Raw genomic sequence first — 12,433 nt, 5'->3', positions numbered from 1 at the left:
CTGTTTCAATAAACAATGGTTCTGCTTGGAGGGTGGCACAGACATTAGGTGAGGGTAAGAGTTTGGTTGATTAGCTGTGATAATTTGGAAAAGCATTCATCTCAGAGAAAGAGTAACTTATAAAGCCCACTTCTTCAAACTTGATACAAGAGTTACAAATGTCAAGCAAAGCATTCAGTCTTACTCTTTGTTGTTCTCTTACAAGCCACCTCCCTAGTTAATCATTTATGTTTCTTTTGGGTATATAAATACTTTTGAAATATATAAGCTGTTCTGAAAACAATAGTATATTGTAAAAACATGAAATAAACAATACTACTAATAGAGAGGCTGAGATAGGAGAAGCAAGACCCTTATATTGTACACAGCAAGACACTGTCACAAACAAACAAGCTGAAAGTATATATAGATTGTACAATATTAGACCTATTTCTTCAGTTACCAAATTAGAGAGACCATTGGGTGACAACAAATTTCTAACTCTTCATATTTTTGGATTTCAATCGCTTAGGATATGTTGGTAATATTAATTTTCATATTAAGATATTAAGAAAAAGTAATTGTCACTTCCTGTTGTTTTTGTTGTAAGAGGTGGAATTTGGTTTGTGTAGATTTGTTGAAAGATTACTTTCTTGTTTTTTCTAGGATTTAGTTTCCCTCCTCTGTCAGAGTTTTCCATATATTATCCTTTGTAGGGCTGGATTTGTGGAAAGTTATTGTATAAATTTTGTTTTGTCATGGAATATCTTGTTTTCTCCATCTAAGATAATTGAGAGTTTTGCTGGGTATAGTAGCTTGGGCTGGCATTTGTGTGCTTGTAGGGTCTGTATGACATCTGTCCAGGATCTTCTAGCTTTCATAGTCTCTGGTGAGAAGTCTGGTGTAATTCTGATAGGCCTGCTTTTATATGTTACTCGACCTTTTCCCCTTACGGCTTTTAAAATTCTTTCTTTGTTTAGTACATTTGGTGTTTTTATTATTTATTATGTGACAGGAGGAAATCTTTTCTGGTCCAGTCTATTTGGAGTTCTGTAGGCTTTTTGTATGTTCATGGGCATCTCTTTCTTTTGGTTAGCGAAGTTTTCTTCTATAATTTTGCTGAAGATCGACCCTGGATGGTTTTGTTTGATTCCTTCACCTGTTTGGTTGTACTTTTCTGTAATTCTTTAAGGGATTTTTTTGTTACTTCTTAAAGGACTTCTACTTGTTTACTTGTGTTCTACTGTAATTCTTTAACAGATTTTTGTGTTTCTTCTTTAAGGGTTTTTACCTGTCTCCCTGTGTTCTCCTGTATTTCTTTAAGGAAGTCATTTATGTCCTTCTTAAATTCCTCTATCAGCATCATGAGATACGATTTTAGATCCAAATCTTGCTTTTCCGGTGTGTTGGGGTATCCAGGACTTGCTGTAGTGGGAGTATTAGGTTCTGCTGAAGCCGATTTATCTTGGTTTCTGTTGGAAAGATTCTTTGCCTTTCTCCATCTTTTTATCTCCGGTGTTAGATGTTCTTGCTATCTTTGGCTGGAGCTTGTTCCTCCTGTAGGTCTGTAAGGCTGTGTCAGTACTTCTTGGAGTTCAGCTTTCTCTTGGTAAGACCAGTGTACAGAGGGCTGTGGATCCTGGGTACAGATGGATGAAGGAAGGACTCTGTCCCAGCTGCTCTACAGCTTCTGCGGCCTCTGCCTCCTGGCTGGTTCCACCTTAGAAAGTCACCAGAGAGAAAATGGCTGTCTCACCTGGGCTCAGAGCACTCCCTGGAGACAAACTGCACAGTGCACAGTGAGCTGTGGAACTGGTGTACCTCCTGGTTGTAGATGGAGGTAGAAAAGGACTTCCTCCTTTCTAATTTGTATCCCTTTGATTTCCTTTTGTTACCTAATTGCTTTGGCTTGAACTTCAAGTACTATATAGAATACATAGGGGGACAGTGGGCAGTAGATAGTTGTTCGGTTTCCGCGTGTATGTGTGCTTCCTGTTTTTGTTTTTGTTTTTGTTTTCCGAGACAGGGTTTCTCTGTATAGCTCTGACTGTCCTGGAACTCACTCTCTAGACCAGGCTGGCCTCGAACTCAGAAATCCACCTGCCTCTGCCTCCCAAGTGCTGGGATTAAAGGTGTGCGTCACCACTACCCAGCTGCTTCTTGTTTTTATTGTTGTTGAAGACCAGCCTCAGTCTGTGGTGATCTGATAGGATGCATGGAATTATTTTAATCTTGTAGTGGTTGAGGCTTGTTTTGTGTCCGATTACTTGATCAATTTTGTAGAAGGTACCTACTATTAGGTGCTGAGAAGTAAGCATATTCATTTGTTTTAGGATGAAATGTTCTGTAGATATTTGTTAAGTCTATTTGGTTCATAACTTCTGTTAGTTTCACTGTGTCTCTATTTAGTTTCTGTTTCCATGATCTGTCCATTGCTGAGAGTGGGGAGTAAAGTCTCCTACTATTATTGTGTGTGTTTCAATATGTGCTTTAAGCTTCAGTAATGTCTCTTTTACAATTGAAGGTGCCCTTGCATTTGGGGCATAGATGTTCAGAATTGAGAACAGAATTTTTTTCCCACTCTTTTACTTTGAGGCTATCTGTCATTGTCCCTGAGGTATGTTTCCTATATGCAGCTAAATTCTGGGTTCTGTTTATGTATCCAGCCTATTACTCTATGTCTTTTTTATTGGAGAATTGAGTCCATTGATATTCATATATATTAAGGACAAGTGATTGTTGCTTCCTGTTATTTTTGTTGTTAGAGGTTGAATTATGCTTGTGCGGTTCTCTCTCTCTCTCTCTTTTTTTTTTTTTTTAGGGAGGGGGTGTTTCCCTCCTTGTGTTGGGTTTTCCTTCTATTATCCTCTGTAGGAATTGATTGCTGGAAAGATATTGTTTAAATTTGGTGTTGTCGTGGAATATTCTAGTTTCTCCCTTTAAGATAATTGAGAATTTTACTAGATATAGTAGCCTGTGCTGGCATTTTTGTTTTCTTATTGTCTGTATGACATCTGCACAAGGTCTTCTTGATTTTAGAGTCTCTGTTGAGAAATCTTGTGTAATTCTGATGGGTCTCTGTTTATATGTTACTTGACCTTTTTCCCTTACTGCTTTCAATATTCTTTCTTTGTTTTGTGCTTTTGATGTTTTAATTATTATGTGACAGGAGAAATTTCTTTTCTAGTTCCATCCATTTGCTGTTCTGTAAGCTTCTTGTATGTCTATGGCTATCCATTTCATTATGTTAGGGAGGTTTTCTTCTACCACTTTGTTGAACATGTTTCCTGACCCTTTGAGTTGGGAATCTTCACACTCTTCTATACCTATTATTCTTAGTTTAAGTCTTTTCATTGTGTCCTGGGTTTCTTGAATGTTTTGATTTAGGAACTTTTTGCTTTTTGTATTTTCTTTGACTGTTGTGTCAATGTCTTCTAGGGTATAGTCTATGCATGAGATTCTCTCTTCTATCTCCTGTATTCTGATGCTTGCATTTGTAACTCCTGAACTCTGTCCTAGGTTTTCCATCTCCAGAGTGGTCTCCCCTTGTGTTTTCTTTAATATTTCTATTTCCATTTTTAGATCCTGGACAGTTTTGTTCAATTCCTTCATCTGTTTGGTTGCATTTTCCTATATTTCTTGAAGGGGTTTATTTGTTTCCTCTATAAGGGCTTCTACTTTTACCTGTGTTTTTCTAGATTTCTTTAAGGGTGTTATTTATGTACTTCTAAAATTCTATTATATTCATGAGATGGGGTTTTGGATCTGAACCTTGCTTTTCAGGTGTGTTGAGTTATCCAGGGCTTGGTGTTTTGGGAAAACTGGGTTCTGATATTGTCAAGTAACATTGGTTTCTATTGCTTATGGTCTTGCGCTTGGCTCTTGCCATTTGGTTATCTCTATTGCTAACTGCCCTTGCTGTCTCTGACTAGAGCCTGTCAGTCCTGTGAGCCTGGTTGTGTCAGAACTCCTCAGAGTCCAGCTGTCTCTGTGATCCTGTGATTCTGTGATCCTGTGATCCTCAGATTCTGGGTGTGACAGAGCTCCTGGGAGTTAAGCTGCCTCTGGGATCCTGAGATCCTTTTGTGTCAGAACACCTGGGAGTTGAGCTTCTTCTGGGTGTTATCGGAGTGGGTGAGAAGTGAGCACCCTGATCTGCTCTGGGCACAGGTTCAAACCAGGAGAAACCCCTGCTTCTAGATGGACAGGGGTTCCTGCATCCCCGGTCCTGGGGGTCCCAGTCACACCAGGTGATGGAGCAGATGTTGTGGCCATACCTGTGATCCTGGGTATGTCAGAGCACCTGGGACAAGGAAACTCTTTTAGTAAGTAGGAAAAGACTTGAAGTTAACCATGAAAGTACACAATGCATTATACATAATTGCATTGTCTACATTAATGACTGTCAATACAATGTCTATTTATATTAGCATCATCACAAATATATAAGTAATTCATCATACTATGATATCGTAGCAGCCTCAGTGTCAATACTGCTTTTAGTTCCTTTGTTATCTTAGGTACACGATCACATATGTGATTTGTTATTGACTTAAACAACACTGTTCTCTTCAGGGATTTATACAAATGTATATCCAAACAATAGATTTACCTTTTTAGTTTTTGTACAACACACTGTCACTCCTGTGTAGTGAGAGTATAAAGTTAAAAAAAAAAACTTTAAGGCATTTGCTAGTATATTTTGAGTTAGAAGTAAAAATCAGTAATACTGCTATGAAGAAAAATATAAAATATTTGTTTTAAAAGTTGGCTTTCAGGTACACGCCTAAATCCATACCAAAAATAATTGTAATAATGCTTTGTAAGTGTTTCAAATAACCTTATTTTTGAAGTGGCAGAGATATGAGCATTCAGTGTCCTATTGAGCAGTTTTCTGTAGTTTGGGGAATTTTCAATGAAATGGTAAATGAAACTAAATACAATGCTCCATGTCAACTAACTTATTCTTTTCAAAATTCTAGGAAAGTTAGAATGCATGTTAATAACATTAACAAAATCACAAGAATTTACAATGTAATTGGAACTATCAGAGGGTCTACAGAGCCTGGTGAGTCATTAAAATTTTAAAAACATTTTCTTTTTAAAAAAAATAAGAAAAGATGAAATTCTGTCAATAACATACTTTTTGGCTGATTTGAAACTGAAATTCAGGGAAAGGATGTTACCATTCTAAAAGGTTTTACTTTACACTGTTGGTTGTCTTCTGCGGAGGAAACTCATGAAGAAGAAAGTTTAATTAAATACACAAATGACAAATGTCTGTCATATGTGCTAGTTGAAGCTCTCTGGAACACATTCTTGTCCAGACAGGTATGTCATTCTCGGAGGTCATCGTGATTCCTGGGTGTTTGGAGGGATTGACCCTACCACTGGAACAGCAGTTTTGCAGGAGATTGCGCAAAGTTTTGGGAAACTTGTGAATGGAGGTAACTAACAATTCTCTGGTCACTGGTAGTTGAAAGAGACTTGCTTACTATTGCTGTAGCTGTAGGTGGCTGTAGCTAACCAAGTACACTACCATGATTGCAGGCTGGAGACCTAGGAGAACTATCATTTTTGCCAGCTGGGATGCAGAGGAGTTTGGGCTGCTGGGTTCAACTGAATGGGCTGAAGTAAGTAGCATGGAAGACTTATTATAACATTGTATAGATTCTCTTACCTGATAGAAAAAGACCCAAGCTAAATTCACAAATACATAGAATTTTTTTTACTGTCATGTTTTTTGGCAAAGCAGAACCATTTTTTAAGTTAACACTATTTATTATCAAAATAATTTTTTCTGTACTTGTGTTGTGAAAATAAAATCAGTAAACTCATAAAATAATGTGAATTTGCCAGCTGTTAATTTGTCTTGCCTTTCATAGCAGTTATATTGTTAATTATAAAATGATAATAGTGTAAATTAAATCACTTTAACAGAATAGCTTAAAGTAGTATTTCACAGCACTGCCTTTTTTTTTTAATTTCTTACAGGCTCTTAACTCTTAAAGAGCCTCTCCTAGGCACCTTCTTTCTTCTTTCCAGTTCTCCTTTGTTGGTAATATCTAAGTTTTTACTAAAGTGTTTAAAGTGAACAGACACATTTTCATAAAGTTAGATATGGTTTGTGATATTTGCTCTGTCTACCATCTGTTCATCACAAATAAGTATAAATTTTATTCATGTGATCTAAAGTATGCATATCTGTGTATAGTTTTAAAAATGCCTTTTCCCTCACTCATTCTTCTTTACATTACTGTAAACTAATAATATAAAGCAAAATCACATATAGTTACTTATCTGTTATTTCTTAACTTTGTTAATTCTGTACACAATGTAAAGTTTAATTTTGATACTAGTGTTGTAAGTATAAAATCTGAAAGTAGAACATTAATTTAGGGTGATCAAATATTATTGACCATGGTAATATTTTTTAGAATGTGTGACTTCTTATGTACATAAATGTTTGTTCCTTTGATTTCAGAAATTTAAAATCATAATCAAAGAAATCTAAGATTTATGATAGTAAATTTGCACTGATAAACATATGAACAAAACATGCTATTATACTCAACAGCACATTTAACTTCTGTAAGAACATTGATGAAGTTAAGTAGGATGATGCTCCCCTTAGTTCCTGCGCTCAGGCAGCAGAGGCAGGAAGGTCTCTAAATTTGAGGCCAGCCAAATTTATATGAGTTCCAGTTCAGCCACAGGTATAGAGGGAGACCCTGCAAATGCTGTAAGAGTCTTTGATTATAATCAAGGCAATGGTATTAATTACTTTTCTTGTTGTTGGAAAACTTTGCCCGAGAAAAGCAACTCAAGGTAGAAAAGGTTATTCTGGTCATAGTTCCAAGGTACAGTTCATCATACTAGGAATGCAGGAATAGCAGGTCTGTGAAGCAATGGATGACATTAATCCATAGACAGGAAGCTGAAGAAGATGAGTGTTGGTACTGGTTGTTCAGACCAGGACCTGAGCACATAGAATGGGCATTTTACTCTTTATTTTTTCACTTCTCTATAGATTTTGGTAAAACTACATAAATGAACTTTTATATTTTTCACCCTTATACTATACTTAGGAATCCACTTAGTGGATCTCAAACTTCAGTAGATATAAGGATCAATTTCTTGGGACATCTGTTAGAAAACAGATTTCAGCCCTCACTTCAAACAGTTCAGATTCAGCAGATTTTTGGGTAAGGCTGCCAAATCTTATACCCTAATTTCAGCATATTCTGATATAGAGAGTCAAGGAATTACACCTGACAATATTTTTGTTGGGCCTTTTGCTTTTAGTATATAGCTTCATGATAGTCTCATTTTCTTATTTTAATATTATTGCTATCATCAATTAAGCAGTTATTAAGTTTTTCTTTAAACTTGTGGTTGTGGGCAGATACTGTATTTGACATATAAACATCAGTAGGCCTTTTTTGCAGGAGATTGTTGTCATTACTTTGTTTATATGTTCATAGTATACTGTGAATTAACAACTTTGCTTCAACTGCAGGAGAATGCAAAGATCCTACAGGAGAGAAGCATTGCTTACATCAACTCAGATTCTGCTATAGAAGGTACATCTTTCATTGTCAAATACAGTGTTTAAAAAGTAAGGCCTCGTCCCCTCAGCGCCCCACCCCCCAACCCCGTCTCCGGAGTTCCTAGGGACTGGACCACCAACCAAATAGTACACATGGAGGGACCCATGGCTCCAGCTGCATATGTGGCAGAGGATGGCCTTGTTGGAGATCAGTAGGAGGAATGGTCCTTGGCACTGAGGATGTTCGATGCCCCTGTGTAGGGGAATGCCAGACCTGGAAGGCGGGAGTGGGTGGATGGGTGGAGGAGCATCCTCATAGAGGCAGGGCAAGGGGGATGGAAGAAGGGGTTTCTGGAGGGGAGACCTGGAAAGGGGATAACATTTGAAATGTAAATAAAGAAAATATCCAATAAAAGGGAAAAATTTTTTTAAAAAAGTAGGTTCCATTTTTCAATAATTTATTTCTAGTTAGTATAGTTTTTGTTTCTTTGGTCTTCTTTTTTCCTGTCTTGATACCAGAGTCTCATAGATTGCCTCAAACATGTTGGTGGCTATGACCTTGCATGCTCTGTCCTCCCACTTCTACCTCCTAAGCACTAGGATTATAGGAGTGCTCCAGAGTGCCTGAAAAGTTTTTTGATTTAATATTCTTTTAAGTATATAAATTCAAACTTAATATATCTCAAATCTTTTGTTTAGACAAGACTATTCAGTAATAACTTAGTTTTTAATTTTATTATAGGAAAAATAAATCATATCAATCATTAGGACTTACAACTGAGCTCTGAATCCTAGTTTTCTTGCTTTATCTTTGGTTTATATTTGCTTGTCTTGGATGGCTACTTAAAGTACGCCTCACACTTTTCTTGTGAAGAATTAGAGAAATTTGTCTGGAATATTTCAAAAGAAATATTCTGCAGAAAAATTGTACAGAAATTATTTTCTTCAAAAAACATTTCTTGAAAACTAAAATAAGTTTCCCTATTTATTGGAACTGATTTTGAATTGACACATTGTATTTACCTCCAGATTTTCAGTGCAGTTTTGTTTATTGGCACTGAAGCTGTTACAACATATAACATGTTTAATATATTGATCTAAATTACTGAATCGAATGAAAGAATGAAGAATGAGTTCTCTCCTTTTTTTGGTTTTTGAGACAGGGTTTCTTTGTGTATCCCTGGCTGTCCTGGAACTCATTCTGTAAACCAGGCTGGCCTCAAACTCAGAAATTCACCTGCCTCTGCCTCCCAAGTGCTGGGATTAAAGGCATGCACCACCACTGCCCCGCTGAGTTCTCTAGTCTTAATGCTTTCTTTGACATTGTCCCCTGAGAAATGTTGCTACAAGGAAAATTGACTGCTGGCTGTGGGAGCTACAACCTCAGCCACTATGTCCACCATTTCTTTATCAGTTTACACAGTGCACTGCAGCCTTTCTCACTCCCTAAGAGCATTTTGAATTAAAAACTGTTACATTATATTTGAAGTAGAAAGTTGAAATTAAACATAAATGTATTTTGTTTGGATGCTGAAATAATACATTTGTGTTGAAATATTCTACAGGTAATTACACCCTTCGAGTTGATTGTACTCCTCTTCTACACCAGTTGGTTTATAAAGTGGCGAGAGAGGTAAATGATAATACCTGGCTTTACTATCTTAAGAGGAATGGATAGCATTTCTCTCTTCACTAGCTACATTTATTTTTAAATTGATATCAGTAAACTAATGAGGCAATAAGTACCGACTTACTTAATTTTGACAAAAAATTATAATAAACAACTTACTTCCTGTTGTCATTGTGAGGATGCTAAGAAATGAAGTAGTAAAAATAAGTAAAGGAAGTTAGAAATTGGTTAATGTAGAAATCATTGGAGTTTACCACCAGGCAGTTCATTGTATGTCAAGGCAGTGAGTAGAATGGACACTAGTTAGTCCAAAGGCAAAAGGGAGAATATCTGCAACGGGTGATTACACAGAAACCCTCTAAGCCTTAAACTAATCATATATTGAATGCTCTTGAGAACTAAAGCACATTGAATCTCAAAATAAAATCTGATAATATACTCATACTATCTGAACCCTTTATTCGAGTAGTTCTGCTGTGTATAGGTTACTTACAGAGGCACCAGAGAGGGACTCAGTGGTTCAAAGCACCTCTTGATGTTTCAGATGATGTAAGTTTGGTTACCGAGCACCCACAATTGCCTGTAATTCCAGCCCAAGGGATCTGACATTTTTATACTTCGATACGCACCTTAACACACATGGTGCTATAGACACACACACACACACACACACCATGCACACATGAACCAACCAAACCACCCCACATCAATAAAAACAACATAAATATTTAAAGCAAAAGAATATAACTGTAAAATTGTTTTCTGTTTTAAGGTCAGCCTTAATGAAAAGTGCCATTTTACTAGAGGTTCTTTTTCCTAATCTCTTTAATCTTGCCCTATCTGCCTGCCTACTGCTAAAATCTGTAAAAGCAGGCTTTTCCCCCAAAACAAAGGTGCTATCTTTTCCTTCTTGATGGTAACCTTACCCTTTTATTTAAACTTATTTTCTTGTTCTTTTATAGGAAGGCCTCACAATAGTATTTTTCCTAAAAGCAAGTATAAAGAAAATCTTTATGGTTCAATACTTCAGAATATGTTTTATTATTACATATAAGTACACTGTAACTGTCTTCAGACACACCAGAAGAGGGCGTCAGATCTCATTATGGGTGGTTGTGAGCTACCATGTGGTTGCTGGGATTTGAACTCAGGACCTTTGCAAGAGCAGTCAGTGCTCTTAAACACTGAGCCATCTCGCCAGCCCCCAGAATATGTTTTTTTAAAGATTTATTTATTCATTATTATATTTATGTACACTGTAGCTGTCTTCGGATACACTAGAAGAGGGCGTCAGATCTCATTACAGATGGTTGTGAGCCACCGTGTGGTTGCTGGGATTTGAACTCAGGACCTTCAGAAGAGCAGTCAGTGCTCTTAACTGTTGAGCCATCTCTCCAGCCCCAGAGTATGTTCTTATGATCTGTATTGTAGTAGAGAAATGGCTTTTATCTTTGATGTCAGAAGTGATAAGAACTTTGGAAGCAGTAAGTAGAAGTTTATATTTGTGAACCTTGTGCACACAATGAAATTAATATCAATGGCCCTACAAAGACCCTGGGAACTAATGTGGCTCTTCCTCAATCCTGTAAACCAGTTATTACAATTTCTTCCACACCTGTATCTTAGTTATTTATTGCCAGAAAGAGACACCATGACCCAAGAAACTTATAGAAGAAAGAGTTTCCTGGGGGCTTACTGTTTCAGAGGGTGAGTCTGTAACTAACCATCATGGTGCAGAGCATGGCAGCAGGCAGGCAGGCAGGCAGGCAGCAGGCAGGCAGGCAGGCACTGGAGCAGCAACTGAGCACTTACATCCTTATCTAAAGTACAAGGCAGAGGCAGCATTGCAAGTACAACCTTAAAACTGACCCCTAATGAGACACCCCCTCCTTAAACAGTTCCAACAACTGGGAGCCAAGCATTGAAATGTATGAGCCTAAGGAGGTATTCTCATTCAAACTTCTAGCCCTACTAAGTCAAATAATCAAGGTGACATCAGAAGGGTAAAGAAAAGCAGTTGCCCGACTCAGCAAGAAATGGAGTGCAATCCTACTAATACAGATAGTGCATCTGGTAGAAGTAGTTCAGATTGATCATGGCTGAAGGCCACAAGGATGGGTCATAGCCAGGAGTAAACTGGACATTATGACTCTCGAAAATGAAGAGGATATATACGCTTCCACCCACCCCTATCAGCCTTCTTCCCTTTTCTCTCATCTATGCCTCTTTGGATCTTTAACCCACTGAGTTTAAACAGGGCCATCCTTATGAACATTGTTGTGGTAGTAGCTACTAGAGCTTGCTGGGCTCACCAATAGGTGCAGAAATAAAGATAATAAATAAATAAATAAAGATAATAAACTGTCTTCTTCCTGTATACATGGACAACCATGAACTTATCTCCTTTCCATAATTGACTATTAATAGCTAGTCTTATGCAGGCCTAATGCAGGTAAATGCAAACATGATTATTGTAAGACTTGTCATACGAAGGAAATAGCATTTTAAATTCTTTCTGAATCTGCGCTTCTGTTGCTGTGATAAAACACCATGACCAAATAGCAAGTTGGGGAGGAAAGGTTTTATACTTCCAAATCACTTTTCATCCTCAATAGAAGTCAGGACAGGCACTCAAACATGACAGAAACCTGAAAGTAGGAGCTAGTTAAGAGGCCATGGAGGAGTGCTGTTTGCTGTTTTGCTCAGCTTGCTTTCTTGTGGAACCTAGGATTACTAGGGGGTGGCCCCACCCATGATAGGCTGGGCCTTGAACTTCAATCACTTATTAAGAAAATTCTGTACAGGCTTGCTTATAGCTCAGTCTCTTGAAGACATTTTCTCAATTAGGGTTTCCTCCTGTCCTATGACTCTAGCTTACATGAAGTTGACATAAAATTTGTCAGCACAGATCCGTTCCTCTTATAATCACCTCTTACATTGATTCTGTACCATGTTGCACAATACTTCCTGAATCTTGGAGTGGGAGTATAAATATCCTGTTGTAGGATGATCACTTCACAGTCACTTATCCTCAGAACTTGGGGTAGCCATAAATCTCTCTGTATTCACTGCTATTTCTTGCTTAGAGGAGCTTTTCTGATCAAGGTTTAAAGTAACAATTGTCCATGGATATAGACATAAAAACTTAGAAAGTAGTTTGACACAGTGTCAAATTAGCAAAAGGAACCACAGGTTTGACAACACTTACCATACCAATCTTCCATTTATCAACCTGTGGGAATGGCCTCAAATGCAGTCCGAGAACTGTTGTTGGT

General features: G+C 37.4%; 1 protein-coding gene across 8 annotated transcripts in view; it reads left to right on the top strand.

Annotated features, from left to right (window-relative positions):
• Naalad2 (N-acetylated alpha-linked acidic dipeptidase 2) overlaps nucleotides 1-12,433 on the top strand; it is a 74,764-nt gene that overhangs the window by 42,004 nt on the left and 20,327 nt on the right. For all 8 annotated transcript variants that reach the window (XM_031344665.1, XM_031344667.1, XM_031344663.1 and 5 more), the window contains 5 exons: nucleotides 4,962-5,047; nucleotides 5,307-5,426; nucleotides 5,530-5,612; nucleotides 7,499-7,562; nucleotides 9,094-9,161. In XM_031344665.1, the coding sequence (XP_031200525.1) occupies nucleotides 4,962-5,047; nucleotides 5,307-5,426; nucleotides 5,530-5,612; nucleotides 7,499-7,562; nucleotides 9,094-9,161 (421 nt within the window). The remainder of the gene's footprint in view (nucleotides 1-4,961; nucleotides 5,048-5,306; nucleotides 5,427-5,529; nucleotides 5,613-7,498; nucleotides 7,563-9,093; nucleotides 9,162-12,433) is intronic.

This window comes from Mastomys coucha, unplaced genomic scaffold, assembly GCF_008632895.1.
Source record: "Mastomys coucha isolate ucsf_1 unplaced genomic scaffold, UCSF_Mcou_1 pScaffold23, whole genome shotgun sequence".
Classification (NCBI taxonomy): Eukaryota; Metazoa; Chordata; class Mammalia; order Rodentia; family Muridae; genus Mastomys; species Mastomys coucha.
The sequence above is the reverse complement of the archived record's forward strand: the minus strand, read 5'-3'. Positions and strand labels throughout refer to the sequence as shown.